Consider the following 21,908-nt stretch of genomic DNA (forward strand, 5'->3'; position numbering starts at 1 on the left):
TCGACAAATCAGTCCCTTTCCAGATACGATGTGGAGGTGCTGGGTTTAAGGCAGACAAGATCAGAAGTCACATGACATCAGGTTATAGTCCAACAGGTTTATTCAAAATCACATGCTTTCGGAGCCTATTCCGCCTCTCCCTGTGGCTCTAACCCTGGCAACATCCTTGTAAATCTTTTGTGAACACCTTCAAGTTTCACAACATCCTTCCTATAGCTGGGAGACCAGAATTGAACACAGTATTCCAAAAATGGCCAAACCAATGTCCTGCACAGTTACAACATGACCTCCTAACTCGCATACTCAATGCACTGACCAATAAAAGCAAGCATACCAAACACTTTCTTCACTATCCTGCCTACATGCAACTCCACTTTCAAGAAACTATGAACCTGCAATCCAAGGTCCCTTTGATCAGCAGCACTCCCCAGGACCTTACCATTAAGTGTATAAGCCCTGCCCTGATTTGTTTCTCACTCTTTGCTAACAGGAATTGTACATTTAGTGCTCCACAGGAAGAGAGTGGAGTCAGGCCTAGCTTTCTGCCAGTCCAACACAGACAATGGCAGGAAGTGTGGATGGTCATATAAAGAATCTGTTCAGTTATCAACCCTTCCATTTCCTCAATATATGTTAATCGTGACTTGTATGGGTAAGAAATGCCTTGGTTTTTGCAATGGGGACCTGTCATATTCCAATGATTTTTCTTGATACACAAAGACTGTACAGATTGCTTTAATATCTGTGAAAATAAATAAAGATATTTTTATGAATAAAGTATATTTTTACAATTAAAAAGTATGGGATGGTCATATGAAACAGATATCTTTGAGCGTTAGCAATGTATGTATTTGTAACATATTTGTAACAGTTCCTGAATGTTAACAAGATGATATAGCTGGTTGTGGCTGGTTATGGTACTTGAAAATATCAATGAATAAGTGAGCACATGGAATCAACCAGCACTCCTAACTTCAGCTAAACTTGAGCTGAGCTTCAAAAACTCAGCAAGAATAAAGTTGGGTAATCAGGCCCTGCCGAAGGGAAAATACCATTTCTTCCATTAGGCAGCTTATAGTTGAATTAAGAGTGTGGTGCTGGAAAAGCACAGCAGGTCAGGCAGCATCCGAGAAGCAGGAAAATCAATGTTTCGAACAAAAGCCCTTCATTCCTGGCATGCTGGCCTTCATAACAAGAGGAATTAAGTATAGAAGCAAAAAGGTCCTTCTGCAGCTGTACAGGACCTGGTGAGACCGTACCTGGAGTATTGTGTGCAGTTTTGGTCTCCAAATTTGAGGAAAGATATTCTGCCTTTTGAGGCAGTGCAGCGTAGGTTCACGAGGTCAATTCCTGGAATGGCGGGATTACCTTACACTGAAAGACTGGAGCGACTGGGCTTGTATACCCTTGAGTTTAGAAGGCTGAGAGGGGATCTGATTGAGACGTATAAGATTATTAAAGGATTGGACACTCTGGAGGTAGGAAGCATGTATCTGCTGATGGGTGAGTCCCGAACCAGAGGACACAGTTTAAAAATAAGGGGTCGGCCACTTAGAACAGAGTTGTGGAGAAACTTCTTCACCCAGAGAGTGGTGGTTGTGTGGAATGCTCTGCCCCAGAGGGCAGTGGAGGCCAAGTCTCTAGATATTTTCAAGAAAGAGTTGGATAGAGCTCTTAAGGATAGTGGAATCAAGGGTTATGGGGATAAGGCAGGAACAGGATACTGATTGAGGATGATCAGCCATGATCATAATGAATGGTGGTGCTGGCTCGAAGGGCAGAATGGCCTACTCCTGCACCTATTGTCTATTGTCTATTGTCCTCTAATGCTGCCTGACCTGCTGTGCTTTTCCAGCACCACACTCTTGACTCTAATTTCCAGCATCTGCAGTACTCACTTTCACCTAGCTTATAGTTGAATGTCTGGCTCTGCTGTACACAGAGTTGTTCTAACTGATATCCCAGGCTGTTCCCTAGTTTTAACTTCTGAACATTTCACAAGCACAAGTGCAGGGTAGTGTGGATGTGCAGAGAGATCTTGTTGCCCATGTACATAGATCCCTGAAACTTGCCACTCAGATTGATAGTGCTGTTAAGAAGGCATACGATGTGTTAGGTTTCATTGGCAGAGGGATTGAGTTCCAGAGCCGTAATGTCATGCTGCAACTATACAAAACACTAGTGCAGCCTCATTTGGAATATTGTGCCCCATTACAGGAAGGATGTAGAAGCATTGGAAAAGGTGCAGAGGAGATTTACCAGGATGTTGCCTGGTCTGGAGAGAAGGTCTTATGAGGAAAGGCTGAGAGACTTGGGTCTGTTCTCATTGGAGAGAAGAAGGCTAAGGGGGGATTTGATAGAGACATACAAGATTATCAGAGGATTAGACAGGGTAGACAGTGAGAGTCTTTTTCTAGGATGATGACGTTGACTTGTACGAGGGGGCATAGCTGCAAATTGAGGGGTGATAGATTTAAGACAGATGTCAGAGGCAGGTTCTTTACTCAGAGAGTGGTAAGGGCGTGGAATGCCCTGCCTGCCAATGTAGTTAACTCAGCCACACTGGGGAATTCAAACAATCCTTGGATAAGCACATGGATGATGATGGGATAGTGTAGGGGGATGAGCTTAGACTGGTTCACAGGTCAGCACAACATCGAGGGCCGAAGGGCCTATTCTGCGCTGTATTGTTCTATGTTCTATGTTCTCTGTTCTATGCACAGTAAAATTCTAAAATGTTTGCCTTCTCCTCCAGTCTTGACCCAGGTCGGGCTACCCATCTCCACAAAATTGCAGCACTCTCTCTCTTCCCACTGTAAAATGCTCACTTCAGTAATACAATTGATGACTGGTGAATGGCTGTGGTACTTGGATCAGCTGCTACCTGTTCAGAGAAGTCATTACACATCTCTGGAGCAAGGAGGACTTAAACTCAGCCCTCCTGGTTCAGAGGTGGGGACATCAACATTGCACTACAAGAACCGTTATACTGAGTCCAGCTTTCCAATTCATGTAAAGTTTGGGGTATGTGGAGAACTTCTATTGTCCCGGAAATAATGCCAGTCACTTACTCCAGTTTTGAATGTGGGTAAAGATCATCAGTGTCAGACTGTGTCCGCAGTTCTCTCTCTCCTGCCTCCAAGTAGTTGGTAATGTCCAGCAGCAGGGATATGCTGGCACCTCACCTCAGCTGAAGAGCTAAACTAAGAGAGGGTACTGTCAGCATCGTCTGCCATCTAAGGACATGAAATCTGGAATAATGGAGGAAGAGGATGATCCTAGAAACAGATCAATAGCCCTGAAGACAGACATGAAGAAGACATGTGACTCGTCCACACAGTCTCCTGACAAAACGGACCAGACACCTTGGAAAAGATCGCCATCTTACAGATTACCCCCTCCCCCCCACCAAGTTAGCAATCAAACCTGGTTACAAAGTGCTGTTGCATACAACATAAGACTGACACAACATTATATCCAACTCTCAGCAAAAAGCAGGAATCTGAAGAAGAAAGTCAGAAATGCAACGCATGCACTTACGTGATTTGGATGTGCCAGGCCCATGTTGCCATGGAATTCAGCAGATGACATCGGCACTTGGTAGATCTGACTGTGTGACTGGGACATGGAGGGCACCTGATAGACATTATCCTTTGACCCGGAGCTAGGAGTTGAGGTCAAGTTTTGATGTTGCTTCTTTGGCGTCTGGTAGATATTTTGTTGTGACGGCCTGCTCTGTGATGAGTAAGGTGGCAAGTACAAAGACGGGATGTCATACTGCGACCCAGTGAGCAGCTGCAGACGGTTTCCAGGAGCAATGCCTTGCCGTCCGTGCAGAGAGCAACGCCACCATCCCTCGTTTCCTTTGACATTTCTTTCTATCACCGTCAGGATGTCTCCTTTACGGAATTCCAGCTCATCAGGTGTCTCTGCTTTATTGTCGTAGAGAGCCTTTGCCATAAGGTTCTGTAACAACGATAAAGGGACAGTTAGGAAAACACTTTATCAAAACCATAATTTTTCTGTTATAAATGTACTGCCCACAGCAATGCACCGATGCCTCAATTGCACAATGTCATCCTTCTTCCCATTGCTTTGCCATCTCCTGTCTCTGTAATCCCTTCAAGCCCACAATTCTTTAAGACATTAGTACTCATGTAACTCTGAAATATTGCGCATTCTTGATTCCCACCGCACCACTAATGGTACTCTGGCTGTGAAATTCCCTTCCTACAATTTTTTGCCTCACTTTCTTCCTAACATCACCCTAAAAGCTAGACACTTTTCACTAAGTTTTTGAGTAAGAGCTAATATCTCTATGGATTTTTTTTTGCATAAACTGGTGTCAATTTTGATCTAATTATGCTCATAGGGTGGCACAGAGGCTCAGTGGTTAGCACTGCTGCTTCGCAGCATCAGGGACCCAGGTTCAATTCCAGCCTCAGGTGACTGTATGGAGTTTGCACATTCTCCCCGTCTGTGTGGGTTTCCTCCAGGTGCTCCGGTTTCCTCCTACAGACCAAAGGTGTGCAGGTTAGGTTGACTGGCCATGCTAAATTGCCCATAGTGTTCAGGGATGTGTAGGTTGGGTAGGTTAGCCACGGGAAATGCAGGGTTATAGGGATAGAGTTGTGGGGTGGGTATGGATGGGATGCTCTTTGGAGGGTCTGAATGGACTCATGGGCTGATTGGGCTGCTTCCACACTGTAGAGTTTCTATGATTAAGAAGCAAAGAACCCAGAAGATCTTTAGGAAAGTGTCTCATAGCCATGAATTGTAGTTAATGAATGACTCTTGACAGGAATTCTTAGCTCACTTTTGAAAAGCAACGTTTTGTTGCCAGTTTCTCCCAAAAATCTGCTCATGGTCCAAAGCTGTTAGCAGTGAGTGAGCATCCCTCAATAGTTTTCTGCACTGTTTACCAACAGTTACTCTTGTAACTTACACAGCTTACCCTTAAAATGCAAGCAATCGCATCTGCCTTTCTGAACTATATGCATTTCTTGTTTATTCAGCTTGGTAGTTAGATTACATCAGCAACAAATCTACTCTGATTCAGGAGGAACAAGGTATAATTACAGGCCCCTAGAGGAGGAAGTCAAATGTGGTTGATTTCCTGAGTGTTCTTGACTGACGTCTGAGTGCCATGTGTTTAGACCACCCGGTCTAAAGAAGTGATGAAGATGGAAAGGGGGGAGATTTTCATCTCGTCAATCAAAGCTGAACACGTTTCCAGTTCCCAAAGGCAAATTTCAAATCTTGTGATCAGCCATTCTCCAATGTTTTTGTTTAGTTAGTCATCAATATATTTCTCCATCTCTGTGACTGAATCAAAAGAAATGGCAGAGGGATTATAACGTGGGAAATGTCCACGTTGATAAATGAAAAAGAAGCACATTATTAAATGGAGAGAAACTGCAGAAGTCAGTCTTACAGAAGGTTCAGCATGTGCGGGTACATTAACCACAAAATGTTAGTACCCAGGTACAGCAAGAGATTCAGGAGGTAAATGAAATGTTGGTATTTACTGCAAAGAAAATGGAACATAAAAATGGGGAAGTCTTCCTGCAGCTGTACAAGGTCACGGTGAGACCTTACCTGGAGTATTTTGTGCAGTTCGGTTTGAAGAAAATGTAATAATTGTGTTAGAAGCAACTCTGAGAATGTACACCAGACTCAATTCTCGGATGAAGGGCTTTTCTTACAAAGAAAGGTTGATCTATTTTCATTGGAGTTTAGAAAAATGAGAGATGATCGGGTGGAAACATACAAGATCGTGAAAGAACTTGATAGGGTAGATTTCAGGACAATGTTCCTTCTCAGTGAGAACAGGGAAGAGTATAAAATAGCAGATCTCCCTTTTAAGACAGAGCTGAAGGTATTTATTTTCTCCCAGGCAGTCCTTAAACTGTGGAATCTTTTTCCCCAGGAAACAGTGGAGGCTGGGTTATTGTATTCATTCAGATAGATTTCTGATCGACAAGGGAATCAAAAAGGGCAGACTGGAAAGTGCAGTTGAGACCCCAACCTGAATGTATTGAATCTATTTGCTGTACTGGAGTCACCTTCCTTCATTCCTGGTCTATTTAAGAGAGTTCCATTGAATAAGACAGAATCAATGTCAATGGAATCACTAATGCCTTGTAAGAGGGTCTGGGTGCCCTCAGTGACATTACAAAACCATTTCCAATCCTCTTTGGGGCCAGCAATGTACCTTTGACATTAAAATGGTCAATTTTTCTCTGACGTAAAGGAATTTCCACAGACATAATACAAAGGCAGAGGCCAGCTGCTAACTATGCGTGTACAAGATATTATTTGAGTAGGGAACCCAGGCTACATACAGAGTGATTTGTTATGTACATGTGGTATCAAATTCCTTTACAATGAAGAGTTTGTACTGGCCTAAATTCACTTAATCTCATACATTTCTGGTGTAGCTAAATGACCTCAGGCATGCAACTATGTATAAAGGTTTACTCAACTTCTATATTAATTTCTCCATAATCAGAGACTGGCAAAGCACAGCAAGGACTAGAGGGGAGTTTGCATTACCTAACTAATTTTCAGATTCATGTCAGGGACAACACGTCAATTCAATTTTGCAAATCTCAAGAACCAATCAATCATTCTCCTGAAATTGTGCCTAAAGGGGTTTGAACACAGCAGAAGCTTTGAAGCATATCTCAGCCAATGCCAGATGAGATTGAAGACCTGTGTAGACTCCTTAAACAAGTAAGGCACATTATGAGTCAAGTAGCATCTGGTTATAGATTCATGGAGATCAATGTCATCATTGCTTCTTCACCATATTAGAAATTCAAGTCAATAATGGAAGTCTGAAAACTCAAAGTCATTGACTTGGTTTCTGGGTGAGAATGAGCTCAATGCAGTACAGGAAAAGGACAGGACAAGGCTGAGGTCCTACATTAGCCATCACAATTAGTCAACCCTGGTTAACTGCTCTTCTTCAGTGGTATGCTGTGTCAATTCCACCTTTGGGTGTACATGGTATTGTTGAAATTGAACTTAACTGCACTAGTCATGAAGTGGTGATGGAGCAGCAGGACTGCATGCAGGCTCTTGTCACTCCCATTGCTTTCTTTCTTTTCTTTTTACTTCTTATCTTCCTCCTTCAATTTTTCTTTTCTTTTGGTGAGTTAGTTGGCAGTATCAGTGCAGCAGTAAGAGTGGGCCCTGCGCAGAGTGGCGATGCCTCCTGGTGAGTGGAGGCAGCAGCAGTGGCAGCAGGGATGTCCTTGTTCAGCGGCAGTGGATTATTCAAGATGGCGGTGCCGGTAACATGAGATTTCGGTGGAAGGCAGCTGGCGCGGGACTCGGTGCAACGGTGGCTTGGCCTGGCAGAAGAGTTGGTTGCAGTAGGCCCGGAGCAGGGACACCTGGCATTGGTGATGAGGCAGCTGCAAGGGACGCAACTGAGCTAGGAACTCCTGGTTGTGGGGGTGAATGTGTGTTCAGCATGGACTCAGCATCAGTGAGGTGGGCCCAGTGTGAAGAGATGGCCTGCAAAGAATGGTGACTCCTACGATGGTGTGTCCGGCACAGGCGGTGGCGAAGAGCAAGTTTTATTGGTCAGCCAACTCAGGGTTCAGGACTCATGATGGAAGTGACAGAATGGAGGCAGACTCTCTTTCAGTTATATCTTTTTATTCTTAAACTATTCAAAAAGGTGCCAGATTGTGGTGACCATTAAAGTGTTTGACTGTATTTTATTGTTTATTCACTGTAAAATGCAATTACAATAAATCATTCAAATTCAAGGCACACTGATTCACACAATGCTGGCAGGTCTAGATCACCATGAAATAGCGCTGCATTGTAGATGTCTATGCCTTTGACATAGGGAAATAGCCAACAATGTCAAATGATCACATGGATATTGCACTGATGTTGAGTCCCATATGGTCCTTACTAATGCAAAGCATTCCTTTGATATGAATTTTAGTGTCAGCATGACACCAACCTATACAGCCCAGAGACTAGGAGATCGTATCAAACATCATGTCCCTTTATGTGTTCATAACAAAGCAGATATTAAATGTATTCTGCAATTGGACAGCATTTGCTGGATCATCCAGAATGCGTGACAGATTACATTGTCGACCAATTTAAGATTTTTAGTTGGGCTCATATTATGGCACAACTGCATGGACTGTAAGTTACATATATTAATATACATGGCCCTGGTCTTTGCAGATGAAACATGTAACATACACTACATCTGTTTCAACTCAGCACAATAGCTAACAGACATTCACTGGCTCATTTCATTGAACAAATCAGAATTAATCTCACGGATTTGAATTCTAAAGAAAGCTTGGCTATTAACTGTCAATCAGCATTAGTACATGCATTCTCTGGAGCAATACCTCTACCAATAGCAGTGCATCTGCCATCCAGTCAGTGCTCTCCTCTAATACAGTATGAATGTTGTTTGTCCCTTTGAATTTGAGTTCTTGCAAAATGTCCTGATGAATGCAAGATGACAAAACAATTTTTTTTCAGCAATATAACAGATATTAGGATACACCACCAAACGTTTAAACAAAGAAGCAAAGAATTAGCTTCTAAGCATATTTTAGAGGAGGCAAGATAATAGAGAAGCAAAGACCTTAAGACAAATCCCAAAGTTTCGAGTTGAGACCATTGAAGACTGGCTGCCAATGATAGAGTGAGGGAATCAGAGATGCACAAAGTGCCAGAATTGGGGAATGGAGACATTTGGAGAATGGCAAGGTTGGAGTTGATAGAGCTACCCAGGGGTGAAGGAATTTGAAATCAAGGATGAAAGTTACAAATTCAAGGTGGTATTGTCAAACTGGGAGACAACATAGGCCAGTGAGGACACACCAACTAGGAATAAAAAGAGTAAATCCTGCTGCTGTTGTGGAATCTATAACAATATCTTATGAAGACAAGTTGGCCTTTAGAAAATAAACTGTAAATGACACAGAATTTGTTTTGTTTCCTGAAAATTGGATGCACTGATGGACACATGAGCATCAACATAACACATACCTTGGCAACGTATATGCTGACATCACAGGTGCAATCTTTGATAAATCTAGAAGGAGTGGCCATAGATTTCAAACAATTTGCAACTGAAGCAAGGGTCATGGTCAAAAAATCGTTTTGAGTAGTTAGAGTATGGAAAGTATTGTCTAGAAGTGTGGTGAAGGCAGCTTCAATTGAGGACACTAAATGATTATTTGGATAGAAATAGTGTGCAAGGATCTGGGGGCAAAGCAGGAGACTGGCAGTAGGTACTGATGCTTATGTGAAGAGCTGGTGCAGACATGATGAGCTGAATGGTCTCATTCTGAGTCATGACAATTCTGTGATTTTGAATTTATGTCACAAAAAGATACAGTAATTTATTGCTGAAAGGCCATGATGCATTGTGAACACCAAGTGACTGGGATTTCTTGCCTGTGAAGGAGAAATTTGGAGAGTCACCATTGTCTTTAAACATTGGCCAACTCCTCTGAATGTGCTCTGAATGTTCACCAATATGTTGACTCTCTTTCTTGCAAGTCAGGCCAAAATGAGGCCACTATTTCCACTGACAAAACTAAAGGATCCAGATATGTTTATGAGCAACATTATGCAAATCCCTTTACAAACCTAAATTGGCTGCTTCCCATGCATTTCAATTTTATCAGAGTTAATAATACAGATGTAGAATTACTTCCACCTCCCACGCCTCATGAATTTGCAGGCTCTACCTCAAAGTATTTTATGTGTTTGAGTAGACCCTTTACATGCACGGCATTGTTTGTCTCAAAAAGAATTTCGTAGTCAGGCTGCTTGCGTATTGAGAAGACTACAGCCATTGTCTTCTGTTCTGCCTCAAAACTCCATTCCCACACCACTAATTCCATCCTTCACCCTGGCAACTGTCTGAGGCTATGCTACATTGTTCACAATCTCAGCGTCATATTTTACCTCGACATTAGCTTCTGACCATGTATCTTCACAGTCAAAAATCCACTTCTGTACCTGCCAGTCTCTGTTCATCTGCTGCTGAAACCCTTGTCCATGCTTTTGCTAATATCTAGACTATTTCCATACACTCCTCACTTGCCTCCCATATTGTAACCTCAGTAAATCTGAGGTCTCTCCATCTTCTACTGCCCTGCTCCATCTTGTGCCCTGTGTTCATCAGCCTATATTAGCTAGTTCCCAGACAAGCAGTGTCTCGATTTTAAAATCCTCACCTTTATTAGAATTTCTCCTCAGTCTTGCCTCTCACCATCCTTGTAATCTCTTCCAACCCCAAAATAACTATGTTCCCTTTCGTAACTTCGATTTTAATTGCTTCTCCATTGGTGAGTGTGTCTTAAACTGCCTGCAGCTTAAGTTCTTGAATTTCCTCCTTTGCCTTCTCTGTATCTTTCTTTCATGGCAATCTTTAAAACATATATGTTTTACCAAGCGTTTGGTCATCTGTCCTCATATGTTCCAATAGAATTTGGTGTCAATAGAAAGGGGAGGCGATGACATGGACTATTAAGCCAGAAGCCTGAGTCATGTTCCAGGGACCTAGGTTCAAATCCTACTACAGCAGATTTTAAATTCATTAAAAATTTGGAATTAAGAGTATAATGATGACCATGAATCCATTGCAAATTGTTGGGAAAGACCCAGTTGGTTCACTAATGTCCTTTAGGGAAGGACACTATCATCCTTACCAAAATAACTCAACAGAAGCTGGTATCCCGTCACCAAGTCCCCCTTTATTTACATGTGGAGAGTCTTTGACACTGATCCAGATCCCTCAGAGCCAGCTCTCAGAGTGAGCAGAACCTCTGACACTCCGAAGTACATTTTATTTTAATAGAGTCAGTTCCCTCAACTGAGGAAATTCTAAATCTCCTGGTTATATGTTATTTTAGCAGCAGGAACATACTGACTGTGGCTCAGCCACACAAAGACCTGTTCCCTAAACCGAGGAGACTCTAAATCTCCTCCTTATTTTTCCCCCCACACTACCGTATAACAGCAGAAGTGTTATATTTTCCCAGCACCTATGTTGCACTCCTGTTTATATTTTTTTTCTAACTGCCTAACAGCGGTAGTGTTTATATTCTCCTGTTTACATATACCTTTTTTTCTTACCCCTGCACTACTGCCTAACTACGGTAGTGCTTATTTGTCCCCAGCACCCATGTCGTGTGTGTGCAGGTGTCAGACACAGTGAAGAACAACAGGTGTTTAAATCTTTATTTGCATTCCACCACCAGGAAGAAAGGAAACACCTGAGTGGCCAGTGACATGCAGTGCCCATCCCATCAAAGGGCAATGCTGCGTGATCAAACAGTGAAGGGGAGGGCAGGGATTACATCAAAATAGAGTTGGAGGGGTCAATAATACACTAATTCCTGAACAACATGAGGGATTTGGTGGACACCACGTGCTCCTTCTCCAGAGACACCCGGTGTCAGACATAGCCGCGGAAAAGGGGCAGGCAATTGGGCATAACGACCCCCTTCATGGCCTGCTGTCTGGACCTGTTTATGGCCAGTTTGGCCAGGCCCAGGAGCAGACCCATGAGGAGATCCTCTGACCTACTCTCCCCCCTCTGCACCAGACCCCTGTTTATATCTGTCAGACAGGGATTGGACCAGGTTAACAGCCCCAATCAGGGAACTCCTACTCTATGATCTCCACCTGGCTGACCTCGATACACTACATTTACCTGGTCTGGCCTACATGTGACTCCAGACCCACAATAATGTAGATGACTCTTAACTGCTCTCTAGGCAATTAGGGACAGGCAATTACTGCTGGCCTAGCCAGTGATGCCCAGGTCCCTTAAATGAATTTTAAAAATGTATTTTATAATGCTCCTTTGAAGTGCCTTGTGACAGAGGATTAAAGGTGCTATAAAAATACAAATAATTGTTCTTTATCTTTTTCATTCAACATGAAGCACATTTACTTCACAAATCATGGATTTAAAAGAAAGATTTTCACGCCCACATTGATCCAGATTCACTAGGTAAGTTCCCCTCAGTTGCATTAGTATTTGAAGTATTCACTCACTACAACCAAACACTTGCCGCTCAACAACAGCTGGTTTGCAGATTATCAGTTTGTCAGCTCAGCTGATGGTCAGAGCTCGAGGGTTGTTGCTGAGTTGATGTCATGTACTGCATAGGCATGTGGGAAGGCTGTGACAAAAGCTGCATTATTCACAGCTACGTCACCCCATTTTTGCCCAGAGAATGTCAGCTGTGACTGACCCACAGCGCTGCTGCTTATCATGCCTCACACACGTTTGTTCCTGGCTATTTTTATATCCTCGTCAAATTCAGATCCTGTCGACTTCATGTTTGAACTAGCAACTTTGCCTTTGATCCAACAGCAGCTGTCTCTCGTTTTCCATCACCATGTGCTGCAAACATGAAGCAGCATCAGTTATGGGGCATTTCCTTCAGAAAAAAAAAACCCAGGCGGACACATAGCATGAGTGTTGCTCTTACACTGAAATTCTTAGCTTACCCAAGTGATCAATATTGTGTGAGCCAGTCACCATTCCAACGAGTCAACATGTTTTTGCCGGATTTTGCCATCACTCACTATCTGCATCCATTTCGAGATGGAGTCAGTGGACTGTCATCACCAGCAGTATCCCAGTTTATTTTGCCTGTTTGTGACGACATTACTACCTTCCCATTCAAGAACACCTCAGCAATGTACAGCAGGTATCCAAAATCAAGCCCTTCCCATCTGTGTGGTTCAGGCTAATACTAAATACCACATCACCCATTGGGACATTGGTAGAGCTCATGCTTAAAAGGGAAGATGCATGAGGAGGAGGGAAGGGTCTAAAATGGTGTCACAAGAAAGTGTTATAGCAACACTTGTATGATACTATGATGTCTCCGTAATATCCTGTGTAAAAGAAAATTAACCCTCTTGCTTCTATAGCCCAGTTGATTACTATATTACATCACTGAGCTCTGTAGATGAGGTAAGGCTCAGGTATTGTCTCTCTTAAGCTAAATGAGTTGATTTTCACTGGATGGTGTTTGAGTGCAAAAATTTGCCACAGGGTTCGGGTGTGACAGGAAGTGATCTGAATGCACAGTCCTGATTGCACTCTGGTGACCCTGACAGGAGGAATAACTGCACTGATAGGGACCAAAGATAGGATGAGTTTGAGTCCTGACATTTCCATGGTGGAACAGCTTAGCTACTGGGACTCAATGCACAGAGTCCCACTCGGACAAGATACTAGAGGTTACTAGAGGAAGAGTGGGTGAACTGGAGGAGGGGAAATAGAGGCAATGAGGGGAGAAAATTAGCTAGATTGAGTTTAGAAGAAGGGTCACTGGACTCGAAACAATAACTCTGCTTTCTCTCCACAGATACTGAGTCTTCCCAGCTTCTGATTTCCAGTATCTGCAGTTGTTGGGTTTTTTTCTGGATTTTTATCCATCTGCTTCTTTTTCCTATTGTGTGTTCCCAGATGTGCTGGGTTCAGCAGATCTGCTCTATGCCTTTGGCAATAGAAGCCAACTCAGGGAGACGAATCTCGTGATCCTGATACCATTCCTGCACACACTGATCTGCAGCCTGACATGTAAGAGCTCCCCACTTTCTATTCATGGATATTTTGCTTTTGTTTCTGATACTTTTCATCCTACAACCCCCATCATCTCCATTTTTGAAGATGTTGAAGATGTCTCATCTGACTTGGGAATTTCTCGCTTCCTGGTTCAGGATAATAAGGCCCTTTAGTTTCACTCCAACCTCAAAATCTGCCCTTTCCCACAACAACCGACGCCACATCCACAGCTCACAACCACTCCCACCTTTCTGTCCCAGCCCAAACATCCTCCCTGAAATCCACACAAACCATGCCCACAAACATCCACATTCTAACCCCCCACGCCAAAACAGCTCCACTCACCTCCGCAACCCACCCTGACCATAGCACCATTGCCCACACTCCCCTGACCCAAAACAAAGAATACAAATTAAGAGAGGTAGGCCATTCAGGCCCCTCAAACGTATTCTACTATGCAATGAGATTTTGGATGTTGCCTGGACTCCTCATTTCCTCCCACCCCCAATAACCATCTCTCATAATCAAGAATCTATCCATCTCTTAAAAATATACCGTAACACTTCTTCCACCACTCTCTGGAGGAGAGTTCCACCAGACCAATGACTTTCTGAGAGAAAAGAATTCTTTGTCCCCATTGTAAGTGGAAGAACCTTTATGTTAAAACTGTATTATGCAGTTATAGTCTCACCCAAAGGGAAAAACATCCTTTCTGCTTCCACACCACAAAATCAGCTCAGGATCCTAAACAGTCTCAATAGGCCATGGTGTGGAGGTGCCAGTGTTGGACTGTGGTGGACAAAGTCAGAAGTCACATGACACCAGGTTATAGTCCAACAGGTTTATTTGAAATCACAAGCTTTCGGAGCGCTGCTCCTTCGTCAGGTGACCTCACCCAACAAAGAAGCAGCGCTCCGAAAGCTTGTGATTTCAAATAAACCTGTAGGACCATAACCTGTCATGTGACTTCTGATTTTGTTTCATTAAGACCATTCTCCTAAACTCCAATAGGCTAATCTTATGCAACCTTTCCTCACAAGGGAACCATGCTCCGTATCAGTATTAGTCGACTGACCCTTCACTGAACTGCTCTTAATGCATTCATATCCTTTTTTTATAAATAAGGAGATAAAACGTTACACAGTGCTCCAAATGTGATCTCACCAACTTCCTGCTCAAATGTTGCAAAACATCCCTATTTTTCAATTATCTTTCCCTTGCAATAAAATACTTGCACATACCCCCTACAAGCCCACATTCCCCTACTACACCAACCCCTGGAAAATTATATAATTGCAATCAGTTGCCTGACTGCATAGCAGTTCAGCACTGGAATCAATATGTGGAAAAATGTGAACCAAGGATGAGAGTGTAAATTAAAGATGCCATTTGAGCACTCCAACATATGGCTGATGCAGAGGGTGCTGCAAAAACAGATTGCATTGCATTAAGGAATAATCAGCTAATTGATGCTCAATTTTTATTATTTTATACAGTATTGAACAATGAAGAGGCATGAAGGAAGAGGAGTAAACAATTTTACTGTTTTTATCCCCAGATACACTTACATACCCACCGGATCTGATTTGAGACAATACCTGATATTGGGTTTAAGGAGTACACTACTGTCCCTGCCAGAGAAAAGTGATAGGAAGGGGTTGGCGTTCCAACCATAGAATCCCTAAAGTGTGGAAACAGGCCATTTGGCCCACTGAGTCGACACCAACCCTCCAAAGAGTATCCCACTCAGACCCACCCCCTACCCTATCCCTGTAACTCATGCATTTCCCATGGCCAATCCACCTAACTTGCACATCTTTGGACTGTGGGAGGAAACCAGAGCACCCGGAGCAAACCCATGCAGACACGGGGAGTATGTGCAAACTCCACACAGACAGTTGCCCAAGGATGGAAGCAAACCTGGGTCCCTGACTGTGAGGCAGCAGAGCTAACCATTGAGCCCTTTATCTATCCAAGCTGGATAAAGGGCTGCTCTCTATTTGCTCAGCAGGCAAATGTGATGGTACAAAGCTATATGGGCTCTAGATTCAATTCCTGGTCTGTGCTGAGTTAATGGGTGGCAGTGTTACCATGAGGCTCCTGATTGTCACCCAGTTCATGAGCTGAAGACATCATGTGAATCAAAATGGACAATGAATCTTACACAGTGCAGCAACAAATTCAAGCAGAGGATATTAGGTGTGAAGGACGTTGATCACAGCCAAAGGTTAAACCAATCTACACGTCAAGATATGACCGTGGCTTTTCAAAAATATGAAAATGATGAATTGGAAAAGACAAGCCAGCTCCATACTCATCACATCATGGGTACAGCCTTCTCTACGCCTCTTATTTCTGCAATCTTCTGGAAGAGGTACAGAGCAAATGGGGAAAAAAGACTGAATTCAAACTCTGGATAACATTTCACCAACTCCAATAAGTTAAACATGGTGTGATCATATTCACCATCACTTCAAGAATGTAAATCCTGCTATCAAAACTGAATGAAACACCAATTTCCAATCACACTTTGCACATTCTTCCCACGTCTGTGTGAGTTTTCTCTGGGTGCTCTGCTTTCCTCCCAAAGATGTTCAAGGTTCAAACAGATTGATATTAAGAAAGTGAATGTGCTGAAAATTCTGGGAAGCATCAAAATAGGTAAGTCCTCAAGGCAGAACCAGATATATCCAAGGTTACCACAGGAAGCAAGGAATGAGATTGCCATGCCTCTGGCAATGATCTTTGCATCCTCACTCTCCACAGGAGTAGTATCGGATGACTGGAGGGAGGCGAATGTTGTTCTTCTGCTCAAAAAAGTGAATAGGGAAATCCCTGGGAATTACAGACCAGTCAGTCTTATGTCTGTGGTAAGCAAGGTACTGAAAAGGATTCTGAGAGATAGGATTTATGACGACAGAACAACCTCGATTATCCAAATAAGACGGGCAGGGTGTATTTTGTTCAGATAACTGATTGTTACAGATAACTGATCTGATTGTAAACAAAGGAAGCATTCTCAAGTCTAAATGGAACCCCGTGACACAAAGCCTCAGCCAGAAATACTGACTCGTGTGTTACACCAGTCAACTTGATCCAATCAAAACAAGGGCATTTGTGATGGCAAATAATTTTGAAAATGGTTAAAATGGAATTGTTTCATGAATTAAATGGAAGCATTTTAAAGAAATGTTAAAGTGAATTGGAGCTTCCCAGCTAACTCCAAACATTTGCAAGTGCAGTCCCGTCCATTTCACACCAAGACGCAGTTTGAGGTACAACAACACAAGTATAAGGTCTCTATGTGTGCTAAAGTAAAGTTCCCGCAAGAATTTTAATTACATTTTTAATAAGAAGTACCAAGATGCTAATTTGAATTTGTCCTGCATCGTTGGAAATCGGCTTCCCATTTTGAACACAAACAATCGTCCCTTCATCTATGCTGGGAATACTGCTCGATGGTGATGGAAAATGGATGTCCCCAGAAACAAAAAATGAAAATATTTCACCAGCAGAACTAATTCGGATTGTGAGGAGCTACAATCCATTTGTAAAATCCTTTCCTGCTACAGGGTATTTACACTGTAGAGTTTATCAGCTTTTTAATGCATCAAGAAATGAAAACCACTCGGTAAAAATGTTACTGCAAAATAACATTTGGCGCATTGGAAAGTATATGATTATCTTGGCAATAAATCTTGGTACAGTACATTGTTTTCAGATCAAGGACAATTTCTTAGCGGCTGCGGTAGTGGATAACTTATAAATCAAATACTTCAGTTGTTTAAATAAATACATGACAACAAACGATCTTATAGTTCATTATCATTCCTGTCGGATGTAGCAGAAAGAAACAAAGAAAGAAGGAAAGAAAGAAAATAAATGACAGAGGCAGAGCGGGAGAGAAGTTGCTGAGTTCACTGGTGAGCAGTCCATCTTGGAAAGAGAGTTTCTGCTGGTAGTGACAGAGTCCAGTTTCCAATCTCAAACATCCAGACCTTGAGATCTTGTTCGGATAATCCGAAATTCAGATAATTGATGTCCGCATAACCAAGGTTGTTCTGTATTTGGAAAAATATAGTTTGATTAAAGATAGTCAGCATGGCTCTGTGAGGGGCAGGTCATGCCTCACAAGCCTTACTGAATTTTTTGAGCATGTGATGAGACAAGTTGACGAAGGTCAAGCAGTGGATGTGGATTTCAGTAAGGTATTTGATAAGGTTCCTGACAGTTGGCTCATTCAGAAAGTTAGGAGGTATGGGATACAGGGAAATGTGACTGTCTGGGTACAGAATGGGCTGGCCAAAAGAAAATAGCGACTGGTAGTGGATGGAAAGTATTCTGCCTGGAGGTCAGTGACCAGTGGTGTCCCGCAGCGACATGTTCTGGCGCCCCTACTCTTTGGAGGTTTATATATGACTTGGATGAAGAATTGGAGGGGTGGGGTAGTAAGTATGCCAATGACACCAAGGTCGGTGGTGTTATAGGTAGTGCTGGGGGCTGTTGCAGGCTTCAACAAGACATTGACAGGATGCAGAGCTGGACTGAGAAGTGGCAGATGGAGTTCAATCTGGATAAATGCAAAGTGATTCGGTTATATTTGAATGCTGAGTACAGGGTTAAAGACAGGATTCTTGGCAGTGTGGAGGAACAGTAGGATCTTGGGGTCCACGTACATAAATCCCTCAAAGTTGCCACCCAAGTTGATAGGGTTGTTAAGAAGGCATATGGTGTTTTGGCTTTCACTAACAAGGGGATTGAGTTTAAGAGCCTTGAGGTTTTGCTGCACTCTATAAAACCATGGTTAGACCACATTTGAAAAATTGTATCTAGCTCTGGTCACCTCATTATAGGAAGTATGTAGATGCTTTACTCATTCTCAGGATGTGGCAGTTGCTAGTGAGTCCTGTTGTTCCTTTAATGTTAAGAATCTTAAGAGAGGTTGAGTGAACCAGGGCTTTTCACACTGGACTGAAGAAGAAAGAGAGGTAGCATGATAGAGGTGTACAAGCTAATGAGAGGCATAGATAGAGTAGATAGCTAGAGACTTCTCCCCAGGGCAGAAATGGCTGTCACGAGGGGTCATAATTTTAAGGTGATTAGAGGAAGGTATGGGGAAATGTCAGAGGTAGGTTCCTTAAGCAGAGAGTGGTGGGTGCGTGGAATACACTGCCAGCGTGTTGGTAGAGCCAGAGACATTAAGGACAGTTAAGCGACTGCTGGACAAGCACATGGACGGCAGTAAATTGAGGGGTGTGTGCGTTAGGTTGATCTTAGATTTAAATGCTCAGCCTGTTCTGTGCTGTACTGTCCTATGTCTATGTTCTATGTGCAGGTTGGATGGATTTGCCATGGGAAATTGCCCATAGAGTCCAGGGGTGTGCAGGTTGGGTGGATTAGCCATGAGAAATGCAGGGGTATGGGGTTGAATCTGCTGGAGATGCTCTTCTGAGTGTTGGTGTGGACTTGAGGGGCCTGCTTCCACACTGTAGGCATTCTATAAACTCTTCTTCAGAAAAGTTCTGAAAAAGAGTCATACATGACTTGCAATGTCAACTCTGTTTTTCTCTCCATAGATGCTGCCAGACCTATAAAGTATCTTCATAACTTTCTGGTTTTGTTTCAGATCTCCACCATCTGCAATACTTGACTTTCTACAAAAGCTGAAGATCAGTCTGTGTCAATTAAGAAGGTCAATAATATTCAAGATTTATTTAAAAACACATCATTCAATGAATAGTTTGGTATGTGAAATCACTGAAATAAACCTTATCTGGCTTAGAGGCTTTCAATAACTGATAAGATGGTCTAGCAACTTCTGCACATGTCTCAAAACTGTCTGCTCTGACAAGACTGACCTGTAAATGAATGAATAACACAACTGATGGCTGCTGGACCATTGAAACTCATTGTACCAGTAACAAGGGCAGACACAGTTTGTGCTGTCCAGAAATTGTACAGCCAACACAGATCCAAGTCACATCCGTTTGTGAAAATAACCAAGTATTCTTGCAGCCAGAAACCCTACTCCATTCAACTAACATCACGCATGCTAATGAGATTAGTCACAAATGTTTTTGGCTTTTGTCATGTGTTGGATGAACAGGCTGTGCGAGAGGAAGGAGAACAGGAATTAGAATAATTTAGTATTGCATGAGGTCACATTTCTCAATTTTAAGAAGTTGTATTTCAGAGGGCTTTTACACCTTCCAAAATTGTTACTGACCAATGTGTTGGCTGGTAGTACTGTCTGATGGTCCTAGAATTGACCTCAGTTCCAAGGTTGATTCAAGCCATTTAGCATTACATTAAGTCAAGAAGCAAACGATACATATTGTACCTGAGGAACTTAAACACATTGCTACACTACTACTATTTTAGATTTTATACTCATTCTCAGGATGTGGCAGTTGCTTGTGAGTCTGTTGTTCCTTTAATGTGCCTGCTAAGAATCTGGAGGCCCATCTTGAACTACTGCAATCAGTGTGGGGAAGGTGCTCCCACTGTTCTGTCAGACAAGGAATTCCAATATTTTGATCCAGAGACAAGTGGAAACTGAGTATTTCCAAGTTTAAATGCTGTGTGACCCGGAGGGGTATTTAGAGCAATGTTGTACCATCTGTGTCTGGCCAATATCCATCAAGGTGGTAGAGTGCTGTTCCAGAACAACCTCTGGAGAATGGAATACCTAAAAGCCAAATGGCTGAGCTTGCTTGGTGAGATGAGATTAACTGTCCCTCACATGTAGGTTGCATGTGACCGAATGTGGCATCAAGGAGCCCGAGCAAACTTGAAATCAATGAGAACTGGGAGAAAACTCTCTCCCAGTTGCAGTCATGTTTGAGATAAGGGAGATGGTTGGGGTTGTTGGATGTCAATTAGCTCAGCCACAGGACATTGCATCCTTCAATGTAGTGTCCTACATGTAGCATCTTCAAATTCTTCATCACCTTCCCTCCTAAAATGTCAGCAGTAAGGATGTCTCATGTGTATTGCATCATGTTTAGCATCATACACAATTCCTCACATACTGTCCAATATACAAATACAGCAAGACCTTCTCAACATTCAAACTTGGGCTGCTAACTGGTGAGAAACACTCACACCACACAAGTGTCAGGCAATGACCACCTCCAGCAAGAGAGAACCAACTTATTCTCCTTGATATTCAATGGCATTACCATTACTGAATCCCCCACAACCAATATCTTGTGGGTTATCATTGCCCAGTATCCAAAGTGGATTAGCTATATAAATATTATGGCTAAAAAAAAAAGACTGGACAGAGGTTGGGAGTTCCACAACATTTAACTAATCTTCAGACTCCCCAAACCTGCCCCCCATCTATAAAGCATAAGTCAGGAGCGTGATGGAATATTTTCCACCTGCCTGGATGAGTGAAGCTCCAACAACACTCAAAAAGCTCAACACCATCCAGGACAAAGCAACCCACTAGACTTGCACCACATCCACCACCTTAAGCATTCTCTCCACCACCAACAACATATAGTGTGTGCCAATAATAAGATGCACTGCAGCACCTCACCAAGCCTCCTGCAACAGCACCTTCCAAACCCATGACCTCTTCCACCTAGAAGAACATGGGAGGCAGATATATGTGAGCACCACTAAATAAACATTCCACTCCAAGTCATTCACCATCCTGACTTAGAAATATATTGTCATTCCTTCAGTGTCACTGGGTCAAAATCATAGAACTTTCTTCCTAATCAATGCACTTGACCTTACCCACCGTGGACTGCAGCAGTTCAAAAAAGGGATTCACCATCAACTTCTAAAAGGTAAATATGATTTACAAATGTTAGCCTTATCAGTAGCATCCTATTCCATGGAAAAAACATCAATGAAATTAATAGATGTGGATGCTGTACATTTATAGATCGAGAGGTAAAAAACAAGATGTATAACTTCGCTTTCAGGCGGTAAGAACAGGGAGCTAACTCAAGGAGATAAGGATAAAGCAAACAGCAGGATAAAGTAGCTTAAAGCAGCCAGGGTATCAGAGGGGCAACACAGCCAAAACTAAGGAAGATAGTCAACCGGAGGTGTTTCCGATCCCTGTCCATTCTCCATAATTGGAAGAGTTGGTGCAGGTTGAAGGAGGATCTGAACTCATACAGAATGAATGGCTGCTTTGGCGTATTGTATGGTATCTGAAGCCGACAGAACAAAGCTCTAGGAAGATGGGATTCCTTCAGCATTTTCTTTAGAATGGGATCATACTGGATAGCAATGTAGAATATTTAGGGGTAACACTTGTTCCTTGGACATCAATTTTGAAAATTATTAATAC

General features: G+C 42.7%; 1 protein-coding gene across 1 annotated transcript in view; it reads right to left on the minus strand.

Moving 5' to 3' along the window:
- LOC122560001 (cas scaffolding protein family member 4-like) overlaps positions 1–21,908 on the minus strand; it is a 75,392-nt gene that overhangs the window by 46,746 nt on the left and 6,738 nt on the right. Inside the window, exon 2 of the mRNA XM_043710146.2 lies at positions 3,541–3,966. Coding sequence (XP_043566081.2) covers positions 3,541–3,966 — 426 coding nt within the window. The remainder of the gene's footprint in view (positions 1–3,540; positions 3,967–21,908) is intronic.

This window comes from Chiloscyllium plagiosum, unplaced genomic scaffold (assembly GCF_037043375.1).
Source record: "Chiloscyllium plagiosum isolate Xiang-an unplaced genomic scaffold, Cpla_swu_hap1 HiC_scaffold_15, whole genome shotgun sequence".
Classification (NCBI taxonomy): Eukaryota; Metazoa; Chordata; class Chondrichthyes; order Orectolobiformes; family Hemiscylliidae; genus Chiloscyllium; species Chiloscyllium plagiosum.